This window comes from Gymnodraco acuticeps, unplaced genomic scaffold (genome assembly GCF_902827175.1).
Source record: "Gymnodraco acuticeps unplaced genomic scaffold, fGymAcu1.1, whole genome shotgun sequence".
NCBI lineage: Eukaryota > Metazoa > Chordata > Actinopteri > Perciformes > Bathydraconidae > Gymnodraco > Gymnodraco acuticeps.
Genome location: NW_022989942.1, coordinates 176,249 through 191,068, shown reverse-complemented (window position 1 = coordinate 191,068; position 14,820 = coordinate 176,249). Strand labels below are relative to the sequence as shown.

At 40.3% G+C, this 14,820-nt stretch overlaps 2 protein-coding genes across 5 annotated transcripts in view; both read left to right on the top strand.

Moving 5' to 3' along the window:
* Positions 1-14,820, top strand: part of fam102bb (family with sequence similarity 102 member Bb) — a 34,404-nt gene that overhangs the window by 3,264 nt on the left and 16,320 nt on the right. For both annotated transcript variants that reach the window (XM_034210192.1, XM_034210191.1), the window contains exons 2-6: positions 708-828; positions 1,760-1,789; positions 2,233-2,349; positions 3,460-3,506; positions 4,468-4,562. In XM_034210192.1, coding sequence (XP_034066083.1) covers positions 708-828; positions 1,760-1,789; positions 2,233-2,349; positions 3,460-3,506; positions 4,468-4,562 — 410 coding nt within the window. The remainder of the gene's footprint in view (positions 1-707; positions 829-1,759; positions 1,790-2,232; positions 2,350-3,459; positions 3,507-4,467; positions 4,563-14,820) is intronic.
* LOC117542484 (myosin heavy chain, fast skeletal muscle-like) lies at positions 5,222-14,756 on the top strand. 3 transcript variants are annotated; one of them, XM_034210187.1, is made up of 3 exons: positions 5,222-6,861; positions 6,893-10,747; positions 10,992-14,756. In XM_034210187.1, the coding sequence occupies exons 2-3, from the start codon at positions 10,226-10,228 to the stop codon at positions 13,113-13,115; spliced, it is 2,646 nt and encodes an 881-aa protein (XP_034066078.1). In that variant the 5' UTR covers positions 5,222-6,861; positions 6,893-10,225; the 3' UTR covers positions 13,116-14,756. The 3 variants fall into 3 exon arrangements, with proteins under 3 accessions (XP_034066078.1, XP_034066079.1, XP_034066076.1); XM_034210188.1 differs by having other exon boundaries at positions 5,222-10,747; positions 10,992-11,026; positions 11,066-14,756; XM_034210185.1 differs by having other exon boundaries at positions 5,222-10,747.

Below are 14,820 nucleotides of genomic sequence, written 5' to 3'. Positions count from 1 at the left end.
TTGGTTTCAGCAGCCAAACTAATCAATTGTTAAAACAAGACACTATTTGTAGAGGAAACTTCTGTGTAGCTATGCAGTGGGAGTCACCTACTCAGGAAGGAGACACGGGAAGAGCAGTAGCTTTGATGTCAAACACATGATGGTTTATTTGGAGTTAACGGCCGGAGGATTCACATCACAAGTCCAAGAGTCAGAGGTTCTGACTTCACGGTAGAGTTGCCACGTCAATTCTGAAGAACTCTACCCCAGACCCATGTATTTAGCTAGTTCAGAGAGCATCATCAACATGCTGCATAACAAGATAGAATCATAACACCTCTATCAGCTGACGCCAACAGGCAGGAACAGGGAGACAAAACACTGAGAGCACAGCAGCCAAGGTTACAGGTGCCTGTGCTCAGTCAGGACAGTTTGAACTGATGCACTGGGTCAAAGTTATGGGCCTTGGAAAATATTCCACAACACTAATGAATTAACAAGTTAATTAAGTAGACAGAAAAAACCCCATGCACATGAGCTCGCCTACAGTAGGCAACTTGACTCATTAGCCTTTAGCAGGGAGAGAGATATGAGGATGAATTCAACATAAGAGGTTTTACTTGTTATCTCATAGTTATGGGCTGATTAGTAGGAATTACATTATTTTGAGGATGTTATCAGGACTACAAAAAGTGAGTGACTGTGGTTTTTGTGGTTTTCCTTTACAGGGAGCCAGTGCATGCTAACAGTGTACGATGGAAGAAACGGTTCTCTTTCCCCTGCAAGATGAGTGCCAATGCAGGGACGGGTGTACTGGACCCTTGTGTGTGCCGTGTGTCTGTCAGAAAGGTACAGTATGTCCAAACTTGAGATATATATATATATAAACCTCAGTGTTTTTGAACCGTGATGCTTTGCATGTAAACAAACAAGTTAAAGATGCATAAGGCATGTGTTTAATGCAAACAGGAAACCCTGTGTTCTTCTCAGTGTGCAACAGAGAGGAGAGTCTCATCCTTGCTAGTAGAACTGCTGTAGCTGGGTTAAATCATGGTATTGGTTACATTTATTTTAGGGCAAATCGAAACATGAGAGTGAAATATGAACTCTAAAACGCAGCTAGCAAGCAATTGGAAGAGTACATCACAGTGTAGTTTTTTCTCAGTTTAAATCCTTTAACATTTCATCTTAAACATTAGTCTGCTGTTTTTTTCAAACGATATAACGAATATATAAGCCCGAATAAGCCTTCCTGATTAAATGCGTCTTGTATTTCAACATTGTAGCTGCAAGCTATTTCTGGCGTGCCCTGCCCTCTTCGTTTTAGGACAAAGAACATGTCAAGTACCAAGAAAAACCTATGTTATTTTGCCTTCACTGCTGGTCCCCATTTTTTCCAGTATTTTTGTTATAAACATGTAAAGGTCAAGCAGCTGCTGCCATTAGACCCAACAGCAAAATGTCCATGTCATTTGAGTATAGTAGCATATTTGAAATATTTTTGCACAAACACACAGAAAGTGCAAGGGTCTATCTTTTACTCCATAACCTGATTTCATGAGTTGTTTTTGTAATTGTATTAATACTTGACACTTTGCCATTTCTGTTTTGTTCATTTTTTGTGATAACATTGATTTTCTTTGCCAATTAAATTATGTTGCAACTGAAAATGAATTGCAAACACATTTCCTAGGGAAATGGTTATTACAAACCTCAATCGTGCTTAAATTAATCATGAGTTTAGATGTTTAATCAAGGTCTTTATGCTTCTCTTTTCCAGGAGCTGAAAGGTGGAAAAGCATTTGCAAAGGTAACTACTCATTTACTTACGTCATCCGACCCCCATCTCCTAACCCAACCTCCAGGTCATCTGCATTAACATGAATCTGACACATTTATGTAGATAGCCATGTGAGCCCTTAGCAAACAGATGGCCTTCACTGCCTGCAGGTTTGCTCATTAAGTAATGTGTTCTCCCTTTCACTATCTGCTAGTAATTATTCAGCATACAAAACCTATTTTTGTGGACTTTCTAGTCTAGATAATAGCTTTTTCCCCACAACTAAATATGAATATTGTAGAGGATCACTAGATGTCAGCGAAGAAGGATTGTTCATCAAAAGTGTTAACATTGTTCAGTTTCCCTGAATCTTCTCTGATGACCTGACATTTTACATCCAAGTGCTTACTGGGCAAATTGTCAGTCTCCTGAGAGGAAACAAAGTTCACCATGTGTCATTCTTTCTCCTTCAGCTTGGTTTTGCAGATCTGAATTTAGCAGAGTTTGCTGGCTCAGGTAATACAACTCGCAGATGTCTGCTGGAAGGCTACGATACCAAAAATACTCGCCAGGATAACTCCATTCTCAAGGTAACATTAGCCGCTTTCACACCAAGTACTTTGCTGTACTTAGTTCCCAGTACTTAGTCCCGGAACTGTCCTAGTAGATCGCGTTCACACCGGAATAAGTCCCTGAGGGAGGATTACGCAAATGAAGCTGCTGACGTCACTTCTTCTTCTTCTGCTTTGGGTTTACTGGCAGGCCGCAAACAACTTCACGCCGTATACTGCCACCCGAAGTCCCCCGGAGTTGGGGACTGGGCCAGTCCGACTGGTTTCAGTAGAAGCTGCCATCAGCTTCTACTGAAGCCTTCCGAGTAATTCGCCAGAAGCGCCGGCACCTCCTCATCACTCCACCGCTCCCATGTTTTCCTTTGTGTTGCCATAAGTTAGTCTCTCTCCGTTGGTGCGCTGGGCTAATGCTAATAATGCTAATGCGAGCAAATAAAATGGCGGCTTCACAAAACCTTTCAGAGTTTTACAGGGCGTGGTTTGCAATTCGCCCAGCCAATCAGAAATTGGAACCTTTTTCTCCCCAGGAAAGTCCCTGCTCTCTAGCAGGGACTATCTGGGGGTGAAAAGGTTTGCAAAAACTAGGTTCTAGTTCCAGATCTTTTTGGTGTGAACGCAAAATCCCAAGAACTATCAGAACTATTCCTGGGAAAAGTACTCCGGTGTGAAAGCGCCCATTGAAGCCACGGTGCTGTGTCCACTCTCCGATTTACTTCTTTAAGAGGTAACCTTGGTGTTTGGAAGCCTGATCTTTTTTTCTTAACTAATAAATAGGCAAGGTGAAAGGTTTTTGTATAGCATTGCTTACAACAACGAATAGGTAGGTACACAGGTAGTCTGTTAGCTTGTAGCAGGAAATAAACCATTGGGGGAAAAACATGGAAAACTATTGGCAAATACAGCCATAATTTGCTTTAGGTCTTGTAGAATATTTCCTAGTTTGTGAGAAAGCTAATGAATCAAATCAAGTCTTTTAAGTAAATCAGGGAGTGCAGATTGCAGCTGGTTGATTCTTGTGTAGTAGTATTAGAGGGTTACCAAAAGGTTTAAATAAGAATCCAGGCTAATGGAAGCATTGAATGCTAGTGAAACCTGAAATTATTAACACGTCTATTTTTCTTTTCATAGGTCATCATCAGTACACAGCTCATGTCAGGAGACCCCTGTTTTAAAACGTAAGTTAAAGTCATGTTTTTCAACTTGGTGCCAAATCTGATTCGCTCTGCTGTTCAAACTGTATTCCTACGTCTGTCAGTGTTGGTGTCTGAGATTCACTTTTAATTAGAAACTAATTAATTGCTAAAGTTTTGGGCAAAAAAAAGCCTGTGAAATCAGCTTTTCTCCCGCCTGAGCCAGACTGGACCGGACTGTAATTTAAAGCGGTGTCCTCTTTGAAATATCAGAACCCCTCCCTCTCTCTTTCTCCCCACATTTCCCGTCTGTATCTTTACTACCACTATCAAACATGAAACGATTGCAAAAAAAATCTTTTAAAGAAGAAAATATTCTGTATCATGTGCCAAAGTTATGACAAATTCTGCTGCTGATCACATTTGGTTGGGAGCCGATCCAAGAAGTCTATTGACAGCTCCCGACACCGTGCTTCAACCTCTTGGAAACAATAAATGGGAATCAAACGATCCCGAAATGTGCAAGTACAAAGAACTGTTGGTACATTAGGCCCTTCCCATGTCAAACACACTGACTGATTTCATCGTGCAATACAGTCATTATAATGTTAAGTGTCCTAGTAGAAATTGTAGAAATATGATTTCTTTGTAAAGGTCCGTGTGTGTACAGAAAGGAAAAAGCTGCCTAACCCAAGGGCAAATATTGACCTAAAAATGATTCAGTAGCCGGAATGACAACAGCTTTATTTTTCCTTCTTTGTAGCATGTATTTAAGTACAGAGTATCTGGTATGTGTAGTCTTGCTGAATGCTTAAATGTTATCAGCTAACTTAATCGTGTTGTACTTGATCAATCACGATAATCATCATTCAACTCATTCATTTCCTCCCCACTTTTCTCCCTGTTTTTGTCTTTCTCACCTTGCATTTGACTTTTAAACAATTGACACATTGAAATATATACGATTCAGGAGAATAAAGGCTTATTTTGTTTTCCGTGTCACCAGGCCCCCCTCCACAGCCACAGTGATCGGGATCCAGGGTGATGGAGAGAGCCTGCTGGAGGAGAGGAGAGGAGGCGACTCACAGAAAGGATGTTCTGGTGAGACAAATCACGCCACATTACACTCCTCAGCCCTGCTTAGCCATCCCATTGGCTTTCTCAAACATTAGCAGGCCCTTGATGGGAGTTCTGGGTTCTAATGTGTATATTTGTTTTGGCGGTTTCTTAAATGTCACTGGTTTTTTAAATTGCAGGCTGTTTTTAATATTATTCAGACTCAGCTCTCTGAGCTTAAGCTTATTTTAAATGTTGATAAAACTAAGGTAATGCTATTTTCAAAAGACACCAGAGACCACTTTGGATATTGTTACTACGCAAGGACAAGTACTTGAAGTGGTTACCTGTTATAAATACCTTGGTATCTGGCTTGATAATTGCTTCTCTTTTAAACTTCATGTCAATAATCTGCTTAGAAAGTTGAGGGTGAAGCTAGGTTTCTTTTTCAGAAACAAGTCCTGTTTCTCGCTTGAGGCCAGGAAAAGGCTAGTCACTGTGACCTTTTTACCTGTGCTGGACTATGGTGATCTGGTTTATATGAATGCACCTGCCCATTACCTGATCAAGTTAGATGCCGCCTATCACAGTGCACTAAGATTTGTTACTAATTGTAAAGCACTTACTCATCACTGTACCCTGTATGCCACTAACTGTTCAGAGGCTCAGTCACTGGTACACGTTCATATATAAAGCCATGTTGGGTAAACTACCATCTTATATCTGCTCTCTGATCACACGGAGAGTTGCAAGTAGCTATTGCCTGAGATCTCATGATGTGGTTTTGTTACATGTGCCAAGTGCTAGGACTGACTTGGGTACGAAAGCTTTTAGGTGCGCGGCTCCTCTTGCTTGGAACAGTCTGCAAAAAGAATGGAAATTGAGCAAATGATTCCACTGCATGTTTTTAAAGCTCGGATAGATGCTATGCAATCTGATACTGTTGGTACCTGTCATTGTCGATAGGTATGTAAATTGTAATTATGTTATATGATGTCCTTTTAGTTTTTCTGTTGTTTTCTGTTTTGATGTCTTCATGTGGAACCTACTTGCTGCAGATCTCCCTTGAAAAAGAGATCGATGATCTCAATGGGATTCACCTGGTTAAATAAAGGTTTGAAATGAAATGAGAGACAGGTAATATGGGATAATACAGTAGGGGACTGACATGAAGCAAAGGTCCAGCCAACTATGAATCAAACCTAGGACTTGCTGCTGGACTGGTGGGTCAACCATTTTTGTATATGTTTAACAAATAATGTAACAACCTGACCTTCCTTCCTTTAATATGTTAAGCTCATGCTGATAATCGGTGTAGATTTACATTGGATTGAAACTGACATATCCATAATAACCTTCAGAGAGCCTAAATATTCCTCCTTACCCTTTGACTTGAAATCAAAAGGTTAAATCTAATCTTAGATTAGATCCCATCCACATAGCTGTCGAAACTCACTGCTCATGGGTGCATTTCTTCAACATCATCTCATCGTTGTGGTGTGGATTTCCGGTAAAGTTATATTATGTGGCTTTGCAAGGGCACAAGGAATGGCAAGGAAACATAACTTTTTATATAATTGTGTACTGCAATAATAATGTGTATTTATCACAATATCCCACGCCACCCTGTTTACCTTAAACTGCTCTACATCATTTTTCTGTGGAAAGATCCAACCATGCTTTATATGACGGCTATTTATCACCCACCCATCGAGCACAATACAAATAGTTCTTATCCAGCTAAATGTCCCTCCCCAGTTTCATCCCTCTTGCTCTTGTTCTGTGTGTCTTGCAATGTTGTTCCTATTGCAGGTTTCAGAGTGTAGCGCGGCTATTTCATGTATTATTTAAACTAGTTCTCTTTGAGATTAGCTACAATCTGCTCCGACCCTGTAGGCTCTTACATGGTTAAAAATAGGAGTGTTTGCAATTCTGTCTATGGGGGTTGTGTGTTAGCATCCGCAGACCACGTGTGTATTGGTCTGCTGCGATGCTCTTTCACATCAAACTCATTGTGTCTCTGTAGATCAGGGCTATTCAATTAGTTTGGAATGGGGGCCGGTTGATGAAAATGATCCAAAGCAAGGGGCCGGGAAAAAGATGGCTTGAAATAAGAGCTTCAGATACAGTAAATACAGCATAGTGGACTGCATATATTGTGTTTAATTAAATCAAACAACATAGCCCCAAGGCCTTTATAGATCTAAATGGCAAGTTCAGAACTCAGTACATGTGAAGCTAAGTTAACCATCAACATCATTTCATTTGATTTAATTTAGGTGAAATGATCTAATCATTCACGCAGAGATGCAATAAATGACAGGAGTTGTCACTACAGTAGCTAGTAGGTGGGTTAGAAACCCGAGCCCCCAGAGGTTTTCAGGCAATGTCTTCCCCTCTATCTCTCAATGTAACACCCTCTCTGGAATAAAGGCACTCTGGCCCAAAAAAAAAAAGTAGATTACTTTTTAACATTATACTCAAAGGGCCAGTAAATATCACCCCGGGCCGGATTTGGCCCGCGGGCCGCCAATTGAACAGCCCTGCTGTAGATGTTTGCAGTGTATGAGCAGGTGTGTTTCATTTGTGTGAGCAGTATCAATTGAAATCAGTCGCTTGGTAGATTAGGAGGAATTATGGGTTTTTATTTTGATTGATTTTTTTACAATATATTTTTAGAAGCTTGGAATGTCAAAAATAAAATAAATAGTTTTTAATAAATCCATGCTATCTTGACTTTGGAAAGATAAAATTCTTGGTTTTAACGAAAAGGGTGTAAACCAGGGGTGTCCAAACTATTTTTTTCACATACAGTACAGACAAATATACGAAGGGCTGGGCCACTCCCTAGAGGTGAGGTATATTGCCTCATAAGTTCAGTTATAAGTTGGAAAAATCAATCAAATGTAGGTAAATTATTCTTGATACTTGAAAATGCGTTTAAGAAAAAAAACAGCCTACATCAAAGCTCTCCATAGGGTTTCATTTATTGTTATTGTTACAATAAGTGTTGGCATGCCGATTCCTTAAAACAGAAGCTTCAGATTGCTTATAATTAGAGGAAATATGAAGGGCATATAACAGCATTTATTATTGGGCTTTTTTCTCATCAACTGTTTTCAACTTTAATTGACTGAATTTATTTGAAAATTGGGCTTATTTACACATGAATACTGTGTAATATATTTGAACATGTATATTTAAGTTGGCCATATTTCATTATACGTTTTGAATTAGCTGGGGGCCGATTCAAAATGGTCTGCGGGCCGCATTTCGCCTCCGGGCTGTAGTTTGGACACCCCTGGTGTAAACTAACTAATTGGTCTGTGTATTTCACATGTCTGTCCTCCTGTGTTTCTTTTTTTTTTGTGGTGTATCTCCAAGTCACCCTTAAGTTCCATCAATGTAAACAATTATCAAGGGACCTGCCTCACTTTACAGTGGCCTGCGGTGTAGAAAATAAACCAGCAGCAGGAGCGCATCAAAGCCAGTTTATATTGCTAACGGGGAGGTGAGTCCGGATGGTCTCCTACCAATAATAAGACCCGATTCACGGCCTGAGGCAGAAAAAGAAGGGCACTTCAGTGAAGAAACACGACGTACAGAAGCTGTTCCGTCTATATATCTCTGTACTAAATGCCTCATGTTAGTTGTCAGATAAACACATATCTAAGTGGCTCAGGCTATGCATCGAGGACCAGTGCAGTGCTTGCTCTCTGAAAGTAAAACAAAATTACAAAACCAAGAATGTACATTTAAGTGAGGTCTGGCAATCTTTTGTAGTGGACTGTCGTATAGGCCTCCACTGCTGTTGCATACACATTTAATTTATCTAATAAATCTATCATCAATAAACCATTTTTTTTTTTATTCTGTTAATATATCCTCAATGGTTGACAAATCAGCCAATAATTGGCCTGTCTAATGCTGCGTTCACACCGGACGCGATGCGATGTTTGGGGGCGGCACGATTACATGTAAAGTCAATGCAGAGACGCGGACAGACGCAAATTCGCTCCGACGGCGCGCATGAAGCGGTTGATGCGTTCATTTTGAAACGTGTATTACAATTAAATCACGGTAAAATATGTTCATTTTGTTGTAGTTGTAGCCCCCTAGCCAGCGCGTCTTGTTTGAATGATGGGAGTAAACACAGCTGACAGCTGCGCTGAAACTTGAGCGTTTAGAGCAGGGATGGGCAACCTGGATGGTGGTGGTGGGGACCACATAATGTATGTACTGGCCACCAGGGAGCTACAGATTCACTTGGAACACACGGACAAATTCCATGTATTGTATGTAATTATTAACAAATATTAAGTCTGACATCTTCATTGACATTTTTCAACCTTTCAAGGAACATCCTCTAATAAGCTCACTAAACATATCAGTTCACAGAAATGTTGTTTAATTTTTTACAAGTGGCATGTTTGTATTGCACAGGTTATTAAACAGTGGAATAAAACGATGTTAAACTATTGGAAAGCATGGAACATGTGTGTGCATCAAGATTAACCATTAGGATGATATAAACATGAATTCATGAACACTAACCCAGACATTAGTTGTCTAACTTGAACCTAGCTAAGACACTTGTAGCCTGTCTCTGCATTCACTTTATTCCACAATAAGGGGAATGTCAACCCGCACTCTGCTGAAATTATGAATGTACGCGTATAGTAATCATAGATAACACGGCAGGGTCCGTGACAGTTTGTTTTCATCTGATTTCAAATAAACAAAGTCTTGGTTTTTAGAATATTAAACTTCTTTTTCCAAATTCAGATGATAAATACAACTTTTAAGCTTGTAACGGCATAATTATACGCGGTAACTTAACGTCACAGCAGGCATAACAACAGCCGGTGTTTGTTGTGAGTGTTTCCCCGGGAAACAAACACAATACACACAAACGCGTCACAGATTATTTTTGCAGTATTTGGCTGCTGAACGAAATCATGTATGCGGCTCGCGACGTAACTAGGAATCTAGTGGACGGTATCAGTACTACAAAACGTTTCTTTTGTTTTTATTAATTACGTTGTTTATAAATTAATCTGAGGGCCGCAAAAAGAGGAGGTGGGCCGCCATTTGCCCATCCCTGGTTTAGAGCGATGCGATTAGAGCAAAGCAAATATTCACATCACGTCCGGTGTGAACGCAGCATAAGGCTACATGGAAGTCTGTTTATTTTAAACCTGTCAAATAATTGATGCATTGATAAATACATTTGTAAGGCCTTTTGTTAATCATCTTTGATTGTCCAGTATAAAACCAAGTCCATGCAGGAGTTCCATTGTGGGAAAGACATTGAGGACTTTGCTTATCAGGTGACTTAAAATATACTTTCCTCCATACTTTTAGAATGTCTACATACCAAGGAGAGGAAAGGAAGAATACTTTGAAATGGAATGTGGAACACTTTGAAATGGAATGTAGAATACTTTGAAATGGAATGTAGAATACTTTGAAATGGAATGTGGAATACTTTGAAATGGAATGTAGAAAGACTAAAGCACATTGCGGAATGTTCAGCTCTAAAGTCATACTGAACCTGATGTCATATCACAGTGGCTGCAAGAGAGTATGCTCTCTGGTTAAATAGCTACACAACTCGTTTGTGCAGGACGATAACAAGCCAGGTTTTATCCCAGCCACATCGAGTTCACATTATCAGTAAGAAGCAGCCATTTCTTCACGATAATAAGATGGACAGAGAAAGATCAGTTTTCAACATGACGTACAACGACTCTCCATGGCACCGAAAGACTTGTCCCTCTGAGGACAGTTCTGTTGAGGAGGAGATCGAGGACGAAACATTGGAGGAGGTGCAGGAAACCATGGAGGAGGTGCAGGAAACAGGAGTGCAGGAGTTTGCAAACAAGGTGGAGGAGGAAGTTGAGGAGGATCAAGAGTTTGTATACTCGGTGGATGAAGACTTCGAAGACCTTCATGATGAGGAAGAGTCCGAAATTAAAGAAATGTCTGACCTAGATAAGACAGAGTCTGAAATGGAAGAGATTTTGGAATTTGCAGCAGAGACAGAGTCTGAAAACGAATACATTTTGGACTTTAGTGATGAGAAACAGTCCGAAATCAACAAGATTGCGAACTTTGATGAGACAGAGTATGAAATGGAAGTAATTCTTGAGGAGGTGGAGGAAGATATTAAGGAGCAGACCTCCATCTCCAGCAACAGAGAAAACTACAGAGACACTTCCTTTGATGAGGTAAGAATGAAATTCAGTGGCACACATGTGTACAATTACACTCATGAAAACTGTAAAAAAGCTTTAGTTTCTTTACTAAAGTTTTTCCAAAAAATAAATATCAAAATAGTAAATCATCTTTAATGCAATTGATCACAGCATACTTTTTCACCCCTATTGATGCAGAGTTAACTCCACTTCTGTTTTCTTAATAAAAAAACACTGCACATAGACAACACAATAATAATTGTTTTATGTTTCACAGACAGAGGATTCTGAAAGATCTGAGAGATCTGACAAATTATCTGTGAGAAATGCAAGATCTGAGAGATATGACAAATCATCTGGTCTTCAGGAAGCCCTGGACGAGGAGAGAAAAGCCAAAGCTGCTCTTGAAGAGGCCTTGATGAAGGAGAAAACATCTACAGCTCAGCACAAAGCAGCCCTGAAGCATGAGCAAAAAGAAAAAGACGCTTTTGCAAAGGCTCTGAAGTATGAGCAATATGAAAATAATTCCCTTTGTGATAGAATACAGATCATAAACGCTGATCTGAAAGAGTCACAAAAAGAGCTGCAGCATGGCAAAGCAAAGCTGAAAAACAGAATCACTATAATGACTTCTGAGCTTGAAGAAGACAAGAAGGTGATTGAGAAGCTCCAGATAGCTCAGCACGCATCCTCCAGCCAGCACCAAAGAGAAATCTCAGAGCTGCTTGTGTTGAATACTGCCTCAGTTACAGCAATAAAGGACCGCCTCACTGAGCGGCAGGAGGAAAGTCTGAAAAAAGACAAAGACATTGAATCCCTGCGGTCAAATGTTCTGAATCTCCAAAGCGACATTGTAGCCAAGGTCAGCATTGTTACCTCACTACAGGATAGAGTGAATAAGTGTGCCTCAGACCTCAAAGAGGAGGAAACAAAAAGCAGCTCACTGCAGAGGGACTACGAGGCTGCTGCCTCTCAGCAGAAGAAGGAAGCAGAAGAACTGGCCCGTCTGACTCAGGGGAACCAACACCTCGCCTATGAGAACAAGAGACTGCAAAGTGAACTGGAGGCTGCTCTCAATAAACAGCACATTGAAGAGAAGAAGCTTCAGGGCGACAGAGGAGCTTGCAGCAGACTGGAAGAGGCCATTAAGAAGGAGGGGGCTCGTTTCTCCAGAGCCTCAAAGAAGATCCAGAGCCAAGAGAAAGAGCTGTCTGAGAAGACCCTGGCTTTAGAGGGACTGCAGAGGGACTACGAGGCTGCTGTCTCTCAGCAGAAGAAGGAAGCAGAAGAACTGGCCCGTCTGACTCGGGGGAACCAACACCTCGCCTATGAGAACAAAAGACTGCAAAGTGAACTGGCTGCTCTCAATAAACAGCACATTGAAGAGAAGAAGCTTCAGAGCGACAGAGGAGCTTGCAGCAGACTGGAGGAGGCCATTAAGAAGGAGGGGGCTCGTTTCTCCAGAGCCTCAAAGAAGATCCAGAGCCAAGAGAAAGAGCTGTCTGAGATGACCCTGGCTTTGGAAAAGAGCCTGACAGCCGAGAAACTCCTAAAGTCGTCTCTCAAAAGTGAGAAGAAGCGATTTGAGAGGATGGTTGGAAAGCAGGCGTCAGCTGGACATCTTTCAATCCTCACTCAACTGAGAGATGCATCTGCGTACGACATGCAGACATTAAGGATGGAAAATGCTGACATCAGGGCTAAATTCCTTGTCCTGGAGAGAGAATATGACAGAGAAAGATTTGAACTCCGCTCTCTCTCTGCGGGCCATGAAGAGATGCTGTCAAGGAAAAATGATAGCATTTCTGACAATCAGTTTACCATCACTAATCTACAGTGCATTGTAAATGACTTCAAAGCAGAGGAATCAAAGATCAAGATGAGACAGGCCGATCTCGAAGAAGCCCTTAAACAGGAAAAGACAAGAAACTCTGAGCTGCACCATACTGTTGATCAGATCTCCTCCGGTTTGGAAAAAGAAAGGACCAGGTGTGAGAAGCACCGCGTCGAGCTTCAAGAAGCTTTGAAGAAGCAGATCACAACTCTGGAGGAAAACAACAAGTTGACCTTGTCTCTGCAGAAGGCTCAGGAAATCTTCCCCAGGCTTCAGGAAAAACAATGTGCAGAGACAAACTACAACTTCGGAAACATCATTGACTCCGAGTTCAGGCTCAGGGAGCAGAAATATTCCCTGGATGAGAGCAATAAGGCGCTTTACCACCTGCAGCAGGAGTACACCAATCTAGGGAGGAGGCACTGTGACATCAACGCTGAGTATCGTGAGCTGCTCAAGACTCACACTGCCCTCCAAGTCAGACATGAGAGGCTCAGCTATGCTCAAGGAAACCCACGCCCAGAGTTCAGTCCATATCTCTTCCAGTCAAATTGTACAGCACACTAGAAAATTATCGTCCAAGGACATTTTTAGTGTGCGACTGGCACAGACGCAAATATGTTTTTATTGTTTTAATTTTGACTATGTATTTTTTTTAAATGTATTTTAAATGTTTTAATTTTCACACATCTGTTGCACGTCCGACCGCTATTGCTTTCCCCAAGGTTTCTTCCATTTTCCCCCGCGGTAACTGTCAGTTTTCTTTGGAAATTGTTCCTTGTCCGATGTGAGGTCTAAGGACAGAGGGTGTCTTTTTATGCTATTTATATTCTGTACGAACTGTAAAGTCCCCCGAGAAAAATGTAAAATTAGTGATATTGGGCCATATAAATGTTGATTGATTGATAACGTATGGGTGCTGGGCAAAGCGTCACCAATAAAATAAAAAAAAGGTCAGTCTCAACTGCACATTGATGAGAAGAAGCTTCAGGGCGACAGAGGATCTAACGGCAGACTGGAGGAGGCCATTAAGAAGGAACATATTTGTTTCTCCAGAGCCTCAAAGAAGATCCAGAGCAAAAAGAAGAATCTGGCTTTAGAAGAGAGCCTGACAGTTGAGAAACTCCTAAGGTTGTCTCTCAAAAGTGAGAAGAAGCTATTTGAGAAGATGGTTGGAAAGCAGGCTGTAGCTGGACCTCTTTCAATTATCACTAAATTCCTAAGGTTGTCTCTCAAAAGTGAGAAGAAGCGATCACATATTGTCCCTTGTCAAAGTCCCAGGAAAGGTGAAGTTTAGTCAACAATCTCAACACATGGTCCGTTGAGTAGCTTTAGTGGTAATATTACTAATACCACATTATTGTTATGTTTTATTTTCATGTTTGTCAATTTTCTTTATTCAATAAATGTTGAGTCATCAACCATTTAAATTTCAAGAATTTGTGATGGATGTTTTTCTGAAAGTGGCAGAGTGCAACCACATTTGCTGCCCAGTGTTCAAATTAATATAATTGTGTACCAGACTAAGAAGACATTTTAATACAAATATTGGTTGTATTCAGCCTTCATTGAGCAAATCTCTACATCTACATTTCCGAAGAAAATATTTTACTTTTTACTCCACTACATTTATTTTAACACACGGTTACTAGTTACTTAGCACATATAAAATACCTGATATGCTGATATGGTATATTGCAGTACTGCACCAGTAATCTACACAGTATTTGTAGTATCTACATTTGGTCCACATTGTCAAACTACAATGCTTGAATGCTCTTACATTTATAAAAACAGGATAATACAATTACCATAATATACTACTGTGAAAATATCCATTCTTCATAAAGAGTACTTTTACTCTTGATACTTGGGAGTACATTTAGCAAAAAATTGTGCTAATTAGTACTTTTCCTAAGTAAAGGATCTGATTAAGTCTTCCAATGCTGAATAAATATAGTATATATTGATATACATTTCATTGAATGACTTTAACAATTACTTTATTTAAGCTATGCAAGCATTTAACTAACTCTTCTTTGTTAATAAATGACTAAATTAGCACCCTATTGTAGACATTCTTTACCAAAACAAGAGGTATTTTATTCGAATAAGGAACTTTTTAAGTCTTCTATTTTTTAACTAATCAAACCAAAGATAACATTTGATTTAAATCCCTAAAAAAGGGCTTTAAATTGCCTCAACATACTTTAGTAAGCATCATGGGAATAAGCGGCGTATTCGCACATGCGTAGAACCGATTGGGTAATGA

Bases quoted from the DNA above. Each gene is read 5' to 3' on its own strand.
- LOC117542484 (XM_034210187.1), top strand. From the start codon at position 10,226: ATGGACAGAGAAAGATCAGTTTTCAACATGACGTACAACGACTCTCCA. The intron at 10,748-10,991 runs GTAAGAATGAAA...TATGTTTCACAG, and splicing joins GAGACACTTCCTTTGATGAG to ACAGAGGATTCTGAAAGATC.